The 13653-nt window shown below is 39.2% G+C and overlaps 2 protein-coding genes across 4 annotated transcripts; one reads left to right on the top strand and one right to left on the bottom strand.

The window, feature by feature from the left end:
- The first annotated feature begins 1156 nt into the window (after nt 1-1156).
- On the top strand, nt 1157-6787 carry LOC147517202 (uncharacterized). 3 transcript variants are annotated; one of them, XM_086589547.1, is made up of 8 exons: nt 1157-1434; nt 1531-1569; nt 1653-1706; nt 1780-1833; nt 5716-5769; nt 5845-5916; nt 6030-6182; nt 6521-6787. In XM_086589547.1, the coding sequence occupies exons 1-7, from the start codon at nt 1378-1380 to the stop codon at nt 6135-6137; spliced, it is 438 nt and encodes a 145-aa protein (XP_086445673.1). In that variant the 5' UTR covers nt 1157-1377; the 3' UTR covers nt 6138-6182; nt 6521-6787. The 3 variants fall into 3 exon arrangements, with proteins under 3 accessions (XP_086445673.1, XP_086445674.1, XP_086445672.1); XM_086589546.1 differs by having other exon boundaries at nt 1161-1434; nt 6024-6182; XM_086589548.1 differs by lacking the exon at nt 5845-5916 and having other exon boundaries at nt 1158-1434; nt 6024-6182.
- A 1454-nt stretch (nt 6788-8241) lies between these two features.
- Nucleotides 8242-13291, bottom strand: LOC147517201 (uncharacterized). Its single transcript, XM_086593514.1, has 6 exons — nt 13193-13291; nt 11110-11556; nt 10251-11022; nt 9743-9882; nt 8568-9004; nt 8242-8470 (listed from the first exon to the last, which is right to left on the bottom strand). Exons 1-6 carry the CDS (start codon nt 13289-13291, stop codon nt 8242-8244), a joined length of 2124 nt encoding a protein of 707 aa, XP_086449640.1.
- Nucleotides 13292-13653: the final 362 nt, after the last annotated feature.

Below are 13653 nucleotides of genomic sequence, written 5' to 3'. Positions count from 1 at the left end.
TTGAACATCATCTACGCCATTCGAGTTTTCGAGTTCTCAAACGCCTGGAAGGATCCTAAATAAAGAACGGTTGTTAATTGACGTTTGGCTTAAGTACCAAATGTCATTAAAGCGATATGGCCACACCGTCGGGACCTGAAATAAACGGTGTGGCCATATCGTTGAATTTGAACTTTGGAAAAACTTGTCCGCTTTTTTGCCACTTGAACGGTGTGGCCACACCGTTTGGACTTAGTCTCAAACGACATAGCCACACCGTTCAAGACTAAGTCCAAACGGGTGTGGCCATGTCGTTTGAGACTAAGTCCGAACGGTGTGGCCACACCGCTCAAGTGGCAAAAACGACAAAGTCTTTTTCCAAGTTCAAATCTCAAACGACATGGCCACACCGTTCAAACGGTGTGGCCATGTCGTTTTAGACTAACTTCAAACGGTGTAGCCACACCGTTCAAGTCGCAAAAAAACAGACAAATCATTTTTTCCAAATTCAAATCCAAAACGACATGGCCACATCGTTTTGGACACAGTCCAGACGGTGTGACCAGACCTTTTGGTGTGAAATACAAACGACCTAGCCGCGTCGTTTAATTACTACATGCATAATTATTACATGTATAATCACTGTACACATCAATAATTATTACATGCATAATTACGTTTAATTTAGATTTACCTTATTCTTATTAAATGCATCATCATCCATTCCTCTATTTTCTTCACTTTGAACTTGTTCTACATTTTCTTCTTGAATAAGGTCACTTGGAACCTGTTCTATATTTTCTTCTTGAATGGGGTTATGATGCATTACATTTTCTTCGTCATCTTTATATTCTAAAATGGGATTGGGCTCTTTCATTAGTGTTTAGGGTTTAAGGGTTTAAGGGTTTATGATTTTTTATGGTGGAAAAGAAGAGAATAGAAAAGAAGGGCTGAAAAGGTTGCAACAAGTCAAATTCATTTTGGTTTGGGGTCTGCCCAACACAAAACAACTTTTGGGACCAATGGCACATTTGTAATAAGTGTTTTAGTTTTTGGAGTATGCCAACACAATATGTGGTCCGGCAGTAACAAACACCAAAAATAAAAAAAAATAAAAAATAGCGTCGTCCGCTTGACTGTCTTGTGTCTGCCCGGTGACTAATAAATGTCATCAAATTCAAAATACGTCCGTCAAACACGGAACGTCGTTAGAAGTTTTGAACTCACACAACTTTAAATTCTCCCGCTCCATTCTATCCTACTCCTATTTATTTATCATTATTATTATTAACTCGTCAATCATTCCTTCTCTCTCTCTCTTGTCTCTTCACTGTTTACATTTCTTCAAAACACAACCCTAGAAATTCATCTTCGTTTAAAAATCAAACGCTATTCCAAATGGCAGAATCTGATTCGACCAACCCATCACCACCACTCCCCACCTCTCTCTCATCAGTAAGCAAAATTGGGTTTTTCTCATTTCATTTCAAATCATTTTCTTATATTTTTTACGAATTCTTTTTTTTCCCTCTCTCTCTCCAATATTTGCAGAAGAAAGAAAACGTAGTACCAATTGGATCAAAGATCACGGTAACATTATTCATAAAAAGAGTTTTTATCATTTATCTGTGTTTCAGTTTTGAGGACGAGGTTTATTTTTGTTTGGTTTTTAGGAATTGAATGAATCAAGGTCAGAGTTGTTGACTAGAATTCAAGGGTTAAAACAGGTAATTTTCGACACACAAATTTGGGTTTGTTTCGATTTTATTGTCTAGTCTTAATATGTTTGTGCATTTGTAGGATTTGCAGAGCTGGAGGTTTAAGTTAGATACACAAGTTAAGACGTATCGCGATGTGAGTGTTCTTTATTTAATCCTCGGTTTAATCATGTTTAAATTGTTAGTCACACTCACTGGGATTTATTTCAATACGCGACTGCTGACCACTTGACCAAGAGTTTTACACTGTATTCTTAATCTTATCTAGTAGTGTTTTTTTCAGAAAAACACATTTACATGTGAACTAATGGTACTTTTTTAATCAAGACATCTCATCCTTGTTATAACCACAGATCAGAATGGTACGACACATTAGCCAACTAGCCGATGTTATAACAAGATCCCCACATCTCAGATTAGACATATGATAAATGTCAAAGATCCCTCTTTTACACTTTCCTAGAAACTCTTAACAGTCCTAGCCCAAGATGGACAGATTACAAGACTTGTTGTAATTCTATTTCATCAAATTCTATTTATCTTGTGATGCATTCTAGGGTTTACAAATCCTTAGTTTCATCCCAGATCGGCTGCTCGTTTTTATTATAAATAGTAGGGAATTTAAAATTTGAGTTCAATTGGTATTATAGAAATATTTAGGCTATTTCTATATTCAGGGCATCTTTATTTACGAATTTCAAGTTTCTAATTATAGTTAGAATTAAAGTTGTGGAAGATTATAAGTGAACAAGTGGGCATTTGGCCAAATTAGAGTTGGTGGATAATACATTTTGTGTGTTTAGGAAAAGGTTTGCTCTTAGAATTCTTTGTGGGAGACTTCGACCAAGAATGGGTCAAAAGCCAAAAAATTTATGGAATTCGTTAACCAAACAGGATTGTCTATAATTAGAGAGCATCAAGAAACCAATTTTAGACTCTATATATCCTCACATTTCAGTTGACGTGTACTCGAGTATGGTTTGGTTAATTAGCACACTCTCACCTAACAACTGGTTTTCTAAAATGGGCATTAGAAATGGGTTGACATGGTATCAGAGCTGGTTTACCGCAGGAGTCTGAACTAACAAAAAGAAAAAAAAAAATTGGTAACTCTAGTCTTGCGTGGAGGGGGAGGGCCTAGGGCCTCCAACCCTGGCATTGAGGGGGAGCACATTGTGAAGCATTGCGAGTTTGAGAAGACCTTGTATATGCAGAACAACTGCTCAGTAAAAGTGTCATTTTCATTTATAGATTTTGTATGATTAATCATAAGAATGATGCAACTATGAGAGGATATAAACAGAGAACAGCTACTGCTGCAAAAAATAGTACTTCAACTGGTGCTTAAACGAGTGGTGACGATAAACGTTCACTTAGATCCATGGAGATGTGGTTATCGATTGATCTTAAAGGCTTCCAAGTAAGTCCAGCAAAGCGTCTAACCAGATAGGACTTTCAGAGGAGTTTCTTAACTTTTTTAGCATCCATTATATCACTTTAAAAAGATGGTTGTTGAGATGTGTGTTATCCCCACAGCATTGTGGTGTGTGTGTTTGTCACATGATAGACCCGCAACCTCTTGTATGCATTATTGTTGAGCTTGGCCTTTTGGAGTGAAGTTGTTCTAAACAATTTCACCACTTTTTAGAGTCATTATATGTTTATAGTCATTTTCTTCAAACTTAAAAATGCATGTTATCAAATTGTCAACATGAAAATAGTTTTGACACCACTAAAGTTGAACGGTGATGTATGACACGTTGCTCTGTCTAGCCCAAATGCTTTACTATTGCAGTTGAATTGGTCAACAAAAAGTCATTGATCTAGTCGGAGTAAAATGTTTGATTGTTGTTTGTATGGATAACAACGACATTGTTAGTTGTAATAGGAAAACCTACATGGGTGAACAGATGGGACATACCCTATCTAACCTATTATAGGTTTACTGACAGGTTGCATATTGTGTTGTTTTGAGGTCCGATTTGTTACTGTGGGATGTACCTATAAACATTACCCAGTAGGTGAGTTTTGTGTCAGTAGCTCACACTGTATATCCTTCTTTACCTATAATCCTATATATAAAAGTATTACTGCTGACTTAGCAAAAAAAAGCTTATATGGATCAGCTGATTGAGCACCAGTTGGGAACCTATACAGTCGTTGCTCCTAGTTGTTCTGTGCTCTTTCTATCCTTATGGTTGGAGGTGTGAGTGTGTTATCCCAGGGCATTGTGGTGTTTTTTTGACTGTTTGCCCTTCCTTCAAACTTACTGAATGTATGTTATCAAATTGCCACATGAAAATAGTTTTGACACTACTAAAGTTGTTAGGTTGTGGTGTAAATATATCTAGCTATACTTTTACTGTAGCAGTTGAATTGGTCGAAAAAGGAATTTTGGTCTAGTGGAAGTAAATGATTATTTGTTGTCAGCACGCTTATCTGCATCATCTGATTGAGCACCAATTGCTGTCCTATAGTCTTTGTCAACTTTCTCTTAAAATTGGGCTGCTCTGTGCAAACTCTTTTACAAAATAAAAGGTTTTTGATCCATTAGAGAATATCAATGTATTCATTTAAGTTCATTACTTTTAGGTATTTAGTTTGCAATTAGAGACATTCAATATTATAATTGATCTCGCTGGTCTTTTGAGAGTCGAAATAAGTTGGCTAATAAGTCAGATCATTTCATATCATTTAAAGAGGTGAAAGTCTCTTATATTCATTTTCTTTTTAATCTTGAGTTCAACCAAGAGATTTACACACATGCAATGTAGGCAATATATAGAACACTTGTCGGACCATTTTGTATATTGGTCAATTCTGATTGTTCAACTTTTGTGCTTTACTGATTAAAGACTCTTTTTAAACAGTAAAAATTTGTCCCCCAACCGGCTCCATTGCTGGTTGGTAGTGAACCCAGGTTTGTGGTAACAACTCCCAAATCGTTTACCGGCCAAGCCTGCTTGGGGTATGCTTTTTGAGAAAAAAATAGGAACATATGCCTTAACATTGACATCACAAGCTCAAACTTGTCGAGTGGATGGAAATAATGAATGTCAAGAGGAGGGTAGGGGATTTAACACAGGTGGGCCACATGGCCCACACTTGGAACTCAAGAAGCTGAGATTTCGTAAGAGACCCCTTAACTCTCGAACCCGCAGGATGCAACAAACTCCCCTATAAACCAATGCCCTGATTCGAAGTCAAATAACATTGAGTTGGGAGTTGGTGAGAAGGCATTTATGACTTTCTAAGTAACATGGACACTTCATATTCTTAGTCGGACAAACGAACGCAATGTGCATACGATTTCAAACTAGGGTTTCTTCTATACCCTTAAAGACTGAGAATAACTTATTAACGTAATTAGAGCTTCATGATATGCCACTTTCATAGTTATTTATTTTTAAGGAGGTGCTTTGTAAGGTCTTGAGCCCAAGAATTAGTTATATAACTAAAGAATAGTTGTAGTTTTCTTTTTAATTAGCTCTGTCCGTGTCAAACACTGACACATGTATTTGTGTCAATATGACTTAGACGATTTTGTTGAAAGTTCAGTTTGAAATGTTAAGTGAATGGGTGAATGGTGAATCTGAAACTTGAATGCAGGTTGTTAGACAAGGTTTATGTAGTTTGCGAAAACATGATATTTATCACTAGATAAAGCATTCTATAGGATAATTTATTTTGATCGTGGCTATGTTATTTCAGTGAAACAGTTGTACTTCTCATAAGTTGTGTATTATTTATAACCTTCTTTTCACTTAGTAAAATGTGACAACAATAGACATTGGCAGTTATGTCGAAGTAAGTTGTACACATACTACAAATTTGATTACATAAAATTTCCAGTAATAAATCCCAATAAGCTAGTACAAATTGTTTTTTGAGATGGTATCAACTGGTTGTTTTGGAATCCTTGCTTTCCCAGTACAGCAACACTTTCTCTGGTTAGCTTAGAGCTTTTTGTTTTCAAGACAATGCATTTCTAATCTCAAGTGATATTTACATTATCCAGGAGCTCACGGATCTTAAGAAATCTCTCAATGTTGAAGTGGACCAACTGAGATCAGTAAGTTGCATTGCATCCTTTTGAACTCCTTTTTTCTATTGTCTTTACATTTTGATGAAAATGACAATTTACTAGGAATTTCAAGAACTGAGAACCACTCTTCAACAGCAACAAGAAGATGTTACAACTAGTTTGAAGAATTTAGGGGTACTCTATCTTGAGATTTTCAACTACTTTCTTTTTGCGTTTTTTATCTCAAATAACATTCCTTGTCATGCCAATGTATTAGACTAACAATTCTGAAACTTCTGTAGCTGCAGGATATTTCAGAAGATGGCAAGGAAGCTGCAGTCCCTGAGGTCGAAGAGATGGCAGAAGAGCTTCAAGTTCCTGCCACCGAGGAGAATGGCAAAGAAACTCATCAGTAGGAGAATATACTCCTACTTCCCATCCTCAGAGATATCATGCTGCAGGTTAGGTTACATTATGCCTTGTAGAAAAGCAATGTAAATTTACGGCTTGAAATCATTGTCTAGCCAATAGGTATGACAGATCCAATTTTTAGTCCTTCCCAAGAAAATCTGCAACTTATTATTCTGTCCTTAGGTTCCACACTTCATTAATTTCCTTTTTCGAACTGATTTAGCTTCAGTGCATAATGAGAATACCCTTTCTTTTCAAAGTGGCTTTAAAACGTTACCCAAAATTTAGCTTTGAAACAAAGACTACCATTATCAAATTTGATAAACTTTGTGTACATCATTACCCACCAAATAAGCACTCTAAATACTGCCTCATTTTTTCATGTCAGATTCCGAAGTTGGTTCAATTATGTTGGTGAATTGCTCATTCTGTTCACGTCAGCTTACACAACCAATCTTGTATTTCTCTAATAAAAATTCATTAGCACACTTGGGGAGGAAGCATTTGTTGGTGGGAGATCTTTGGAGTGGACTGAAGAGTGCAAAATTTGTAATGCCATAGGCCAAAGTTGGCTCCTAGATAAACTTTCTTTAAGGCTGCTGTAACATGTGGGCCATTCGTTTGTACGGACTTGAATGAAGGACCCCTTTAACGATGCATAAGTGCATATATCTGTGGGGGGCGACTACACCACATGGCCCAGCACAAAAAACCTGTTTGCTGTGATTGGCTGGTGTAGAGAGAGAAAACAGGAGAGAGGAGATAGAGAGAGAGTTTGAGTTGTTATTTTATTTTTACTGATCAATCACAGTCGATTTCGGACTTTTTTTTTGTGCTGGACCATGCGTTTTAGTTCTATCCATATCTGTGGGAGAAGATCTTAACTTTCTTACTTCAGCCGTAGTTAGGTAGGGTTTCAACATATGGCTCTGTTGAGTTCAGAATACGGATTAGCGCGGTCAAATGCTTATGTTGTTTTCCACTTATTCTTCAACAATATCCATACAGAATAAAGAGTGCGGAATTAATTGAACACTATACTTATTGTATTGTAAGTTAGTTCTTTAAATTTAAAATAATGGGATAGATAGCAGCAACTTGTGAGTGACAACTGACAAGTGTGGCCATGGCTGGGATGCATCATAAATGCACTAATAAATGGTTCAAGGGACTTAGCACATTATCAGAAAGTTTTTAACACCATTGGATTATAATTAAGTGAACATTTGATGATAATGCTTTTAATATAAGTGTTGAGTTTGTGCCTGGAGTGTGTGTAAGTAATGTAATATTAAGTGCTTTAGTTCACAAACAATCAAAAGAATCGTTCTTTAACCAAGAAACGATGAAATAATTTTATAAAATTAATAAATAATCTTATCACAATTTTCCTAAGTCTTTAAATAGGCGTTTTAACCCTAAACTAAACAAGCGGTGATTTTTCCGAACCAATTCTACTAAAAATAAGCAAAACAATCGATTATTTGTGTAAAGCCCACAATAAGGCCCAAAGCGCGACCCGCGCTTATATCAAGACAAAACTGAGCGCACCACGCACTTGTTCTATTGTAACATTCACTAGCTTTGAGCGCGACCTGCTCTTGTATCAAGGCAAACTGAGCGCACCCCGCGCTCATACTCCTCAGAGCAATTATTCATACTTTGACGACCCTATCATATTCATCAAGGTATTCTTACGCGAAGCATCAGATCAGATCATTCCCTCCTCGGTTGGAAGGAATTAGCCCCTCGAATTTAAAGCATCCCGATCATCGACGAATCACCACGTAATGGAATGAGATGTCGAACATTGAAGACATCCGTCCCGGATATGACTAGGCAAACGAAGGCGATAGGCATTCGCGTTAATCTTTTCAATCACCTCCACAGGACCAATCTTGTGATGTTTCAACTTATTATAGTCACCAACGGAAAAATGGTCTTTAGTAAGGACAGCCCAGACAAAATCACCCACCTCAAATTGAGCATCACGGCGGTGGCAATCAACAGTATCCTTGTACTTTGCATTGAACTCTAATAACCGATGAACGATGAGCATGAGTATCCCGAAGGTCTTTGAGCAATCTCGAAAGCGATAGAATGAATAGGTCAGAAACCAAAGGCCGGATCACCGCAAATGTGAGGATTAAACCCATAGAGAACCTGGAAGAGACTATACCCCGAACTCTGATTAACCGAACGGTTAAAGGCAAACTCGGCTTGGGCAAGATGAGAATCCCACTGCTTGATCTTAGTACCCACCAAAGAACGTAACAGATTACCCAAGGACCGGTTAACAACCTTAGTCTGGCCATCCGTTTGTGGATGATAGGTAGTACTAAATTTCAACTCAGTGTGCATCATCTTCCATAAACAATGCCAAAAATGACTAAGGAAATGAGTATTCCTATCAGAAACAATAGAGGTAGGCAAACCATGTAACCGGTAAACATCGTGAAAGAACAACGAACAACAACACGACAAAGATCGTTTTCTTTTCTTTGCACGCAATGAAATGCGCCATCTTAAAGAACTGATCCACCACCACAAAAATAGAGTCATGACCCCGTTGAGTATGAGGAAGACCAAGAACAAAGTCCATACTGATATCACACCATGGACGACTCGGAACAGGTAAAAGCATATATAACCCTGCATTAGTAGCATGACCCTTTGAGACTTGGCAAATATGACAACGAGCAACAAATTTGTGAACATCTGTGTTAAGACCCGGCCAAAAATAAGACTCAGAAACGAGCTTTAGTGTCTTGTCACGCCCAAAATGGCCCTCATTATGCAATTCAGTGATGAGGTAGAAATGAAGGCTGCAGGCAGGAATATAGAGACGCTTACCTTTAAACAAAAACTCCTCCTATAGAGAAAATTCAGATAACTGGCCCTCCTATATATCAGTCAGAACAAGTGAAAAATAGGGACACCAACAACAAAGAGTCAAACCCAAAAACCGAAGTATGCAAGGACACCAACAACAAAGAACGCCTGCTAAGAGCATCCGCCACACGATTTTGAACCCCAGATTTGTGGCGCAAGACAGTGGTAAAATCTTGTAAATAACTAGACCAGCGTAGTTGGTGGGCACTGACGTTATCTTGGTTACCAATATGCATAAGTGCTTCATGGTCAGTATAAAGGATAAATTCGAAGTGAATCAAATAATGATGCCAATGTTTAAGGGTTTGAACAATGGCATAAAATTCTAACTCATAAGCAATCAGTGTAGTTACGTTTTACTTTTGAGAGTTTCTCCGCAAATAAGCGGCGGGGTGAGTATCTTCGACTAAGAACGACCCAATACCAACTTTAGAAGCATCAGTACAGAATTCAAAGGGAGATGAAAAATCCGGCAGTTTAAGAATTGGTGCCGAAATAAGCTTAGTCTTGAGAAATTGAAAACTCTCTTCAGCTGCCAGAGACCAAAGAAACTTACTACCATGCAACCAGTCAGTAATAGGAGCAGTGATAATACTAAAATGAGGAACAAAGCAGCGATAAAAAGAAGCAAACCCATGAAAACTACGGGCTTCAGTTAAAGTCATCGGGCTAGGCTAGGAGCGAACCACCTCGACCTTAGACATATCCACAGAGATACCTGCTGCCGAAACCACATAACCCAGAAACAGAACTGAGTCAGTATAGAAAATGCATTTGGCAACAGCAGCAAAGAGCTGAGCTTGGTGTAAGACAGACAACACCGCTTAGAGATCTTGGAGATGAGACGCGGTATCCTTGCTGTAAATTAAGATGTTATTGAAATAAACCACCACACACTTGCCCAAAGATGGCTTCAACACCTGGTTCATGACTCACATGAAAGTATTGGGTGCATTAGAGAGACCGAATGACATGACCAAGCACTCATATAGGCCCTCCTTTGTCTTAAAGGCGGTCTTCCACTCATCACCAATTCTGATGCGAATATGATATTAACCCGATTTTAAATCAAACTTGGTAAAGACGACAACACCATGTAACTGATTGAGAAGATCATCTAACCTTGGAATAGGAAATCTGTATTTGGTAGTGATCTTATTAATAGCCCGACTGTCAACACACATACGCCAAGACCCATCCTTCTTGGGAACTAACAAAGCAGGAACCGCACATGGGCTTAAACTTTCCCGAATAAAACTTTTTATCAAGCAAATCGGTAACCTGTCGCTGTAACTCAGCATGCTCTTTCGGACTCATCCGATAATGCGGACGATTTGGGATTTTAGAACCAGGAACTAAATCGATTTGGTGATGTATATCCCTTATAGGAGGCAAACCAGCCGGTAACTCATTTGAAAAAAGGTCCGATAACTCCTGTAGCAATCCCTGCACACACACTGGCACTGCAATCTTTGGCGTGTTAGGTTCACATATTAAAATAAACACGTGACTAGCACCAAGTATTTCGGTCTCAAAACTGCGCAAAGCTAAACAAGAAGACGTTGGCTCGAGTGAGGTTGTGGGCACAGGCTCCCGAGTTGGTACTAACACAATTTTAACACCCTCAAACTGAAAACTATGAGTATTCTTCCAACCATCATGAGCAACCCGCCGATCAAATTGCCAGGGGCGACCCAATAACAAATGGCAAGCATCCATAGTAACAACATCACACCACACCTTATCAACATACTTAGAACCAATAGAAAAAGAAACCAAACAACGTTTAGTCACTGTTACCTCTGTGCCTTTCTTCAGCCAAGAGAGAGAATAAGGCGCCGGATGTTTCGCAGTGGCCAAGTTAAGCTTACAAACAACTTCAGAAGAGATGACATTCTCACAGCTACCCGAATCAATAACCAGCGTATAGACCTTCCCTAGAATGGTACAAGTCGACTGGAAAATATGGTTGCGGAGCCAACCATCACCCTCAGTCTCCTTAAGAGTAAAACACAGTCAGCGCACCACTAGAAGTTCACCCCTGTCACCAGTGACTAGTTCTTCCGGACTGTCATCCAAACCCACATAAAAAATGGGAGCCCCCAGAAAACCACCCATGGGATCCTCATCAATATCCTCATTCTCGGCAAACAAAATCTTACCAGGAGGAGGTGGTTTGGAACATCGGTTAGCATAGTGACCCATCTCACCACAACGAAAATACTTCACCGCATTAGTGCCACGACCTAGAGCTTCTGGACCCTGCAGCCTAGTGATAGGAACATTAGGAGTACATGGAACAGGACCACTACTCTTGTGGTTCTGTTGTTTTTCCAGAATTAAGGCACGGTGATGAGCTTCCGAGACCGAAAAAACATCAAACAAGTTCAAGGCATCCTGCAGGTTAGAACATAAACCCCCAATATAATGGGCCACCAACTGATCATCAGACTCTGTCAAATCTACACGAGACAATAACTGATAAAAATCTTTGGTATAGTCATCCACAGATTTTGCACCTTGACGCAAGTTCTGAAAGCATTGATATAGTTCACGCCAGATAATTGAATGGTAAAAATCGGCCTGCGAGAGATATTTTTTAGTTTCCCCAATCAACGATTTTAGATTTACCTCTTCGACGACGAAGTCGCTTTCAACCGTTGCCACCATAGCATATACGACCCGCAACGAAGTTGCCACAAAGCCACCGTTTGTCGTCCGCACCTCTTTGAACTCCATAACCTCCTCCACACGTTAGATCGTCCTACCGTAAGTCGCCATGAAACTAGGGGATGTCCATTCTCGCCAAAACCCGAAAAAAAACCCGCGACCAACCCCGCCTCGAGCTCGACAAAACCCGAACCCGAACCCAGACCGAAATACATAGGGTCGGGTTTGGTCACACTATCTAAACCCGGACCGACCGAACCTCGACCCGATAATTTGGCCCTAAACCCGTTAAAAGGGTTAAAAAAGCCCAAACCATATCCAGACCGAACCCGAACCCAAAACCCAGTTATATAGGGTAAAAATGCCCGACCAAAACCCGAACCCGAACCAGACCATAATTCCCAACAACTATATTTTCATTTATTATCTATTTATCTTCAACAAACTTTTAGTCTTTTGCTCATTACTATTTACTTTTGGTCTTCAAGACAAATTACCTTTGACCGCATTCTTTACTACTCTTCTCTCTATTCCCTCCAACAACTCCCCAAGAACAAGATAACCCAATCACACGCTCATGATGAAGAGATTGGTGGGTTTGATGGTCTTTAAGTTTGCATTCACTCGTAAAATTTGCGGACCTCCTCAAATATCTCTTTCTAAATGTGGTCACCAAAGCCGAAAGAAATCAACAGTCGGATTCACACCACCACAAGAAACCGAAACTCCCAAAAGCCATCAATCTTATTGTCAAATCAACGGTCGATTCACACCACTACAAGAAGTCGAAACTCCCAAAACCATCAATCTTATTGAGTTATTGTCTTGGAATTGCTTGCTTTGCTTGGTCTACTTTTTCTTTCTTTTTGCTTTTCAAAAATGCAATCGCGCATGTTTTTGAATCTTTGATGGACCGTTGGGTGGCTTTACGATGTTAAAGTTAAACAAATCAAATCCAATAAAAGAAGATGACTTTTGATTAATTAGATGAAAAATAGGTTTTTCTTGAGATCTTGAGATCTAATAACCGAAAATGACGCGTTCACGATGAAGAGATTTAATATTCTTTTTATTTCATATATTTCGGGTTTTACCATACCCAAAACCCGAACCCGAACCCGACGGAAATATAAATTAGGGTTGGGTTTGGTTGGTCACATGTATTCAACAAATACCGAACCCGAACCCGACCAAAAAGAATAGGGCGGGCCGGGTAACCCGATACCGCTTCAAAACCCGAAAAATCGGGTTCGGGCCGAATTGTACCCGCTTGGACATCCCTACATGAAACTCGAAGCAAATCAATTTTCAAACCCGATTCCCGGTAATCGTTCTCTCGTGTTCATGGAACATGCGGGAAATTATCATCCTCCTCCAAAACGGCAAAGGGATTGTTATCCTCTGCCTCTAGAACGTCCTCCATGTGTTGTGGTTCACGGTCTTGTGGTTAGTCAGGTTGCCGATTAAGGGCCTCGACCTGGCGGGTTAGCACTACTACCTGCTTTGAAATTTCAGGCATGCGGTCACGAGCATACACATCGTCCAGAAAAGCTTCTCTCTGAGGTCTACCACGCCCTCTTGCTGCTTGACGATGCATATTTAGATCGTAGCTGAATCTGATACCAACTAATGTAATACTAAATGCGTTAGCTCACAAACAATCAAAAGAATTGTTCGTTAACCAAGAAACAATGAAATAACTTTATAAAATCAATGAATAATCTTATCAGAATCCTCCTAAGCCTTTAAATAGGTGTCCTAATCCTAAACTAAACAAGCGGTGATTTTCCCGAACCAATCCTACAAAAAATAAGCAAAACAATCGATTATTCGTGTAAAGCCCACGATAAGGCCCAGAGCGCGACCTGCGCTTATATCAAAACAAAATTGAGCGCACCACGCGCTTGCTCTATTGTAACATTCACTAGCTTTGAGTGCGACTTGCACTTGTATCAAGGC

The sequence above is a fragment of the Coptis chinensis genome, chromosome 2, assembly GCF_015680905.1.
Source record: "Coptis chinensis isolate HL-2020 chromosome 2, ASM1568090v1, whole genome shotgun sequence".
NCBI lineage: Eukaryota > Viridiplantae > Streptophyta > Magnoliopsida > Ranunculales > Ranunculaceae > Coptis > Coptis chinensis.
The sequence above is the reverse complement of the archived record's forward strand: the minus strand, read 5'-3'. Positions and strand labels throughout refer to the sequence as shown.

Coding starts and splice junctions, on each gene's coding strand:
- LOC147517201 (XM_086593514.1), bottom strand. CDS start 13,291: ATGCATCGTCAAGCAGCAAGAGGGCGTGGTAGACCTCAGAGAGAAGCT. Junction 9,883..10,250: donor AAAGTTTAAGCCCATGTGCG/GTTCCTGCTTTG, acceptor CTTAATTTACAG/CAAGGATACCGCGTCTCATC. Junction 9,005..9,742: donor TTATGTGGTTTCGGCAGCAG/GTATCTCTGTGG, acceptor TTTTCTCTATAG/GAGGAGTTTTTGTTTAAAGG.
- LOC147517202 (XM_086589546.1), top strand. CDS start 1,378: ATGGCAGAATCTGATTCGACCAACCCATCACCACCACTCCCCACCTCT. Junction 1,707..1,779: donor GAATTCAAGGGTTAAAACAG/GTAATTTTCGAC, acceptor GTGCATTTGTAG/GATTTGCAGAGCTGGAGGTT. Junction 5,770..5,844: donor AAGTGGACCAACTGAGATCA/GTAAGTTGCATT, acceptor ACAATTTACTAG/GAATTTCAAGAACTGAGAAC.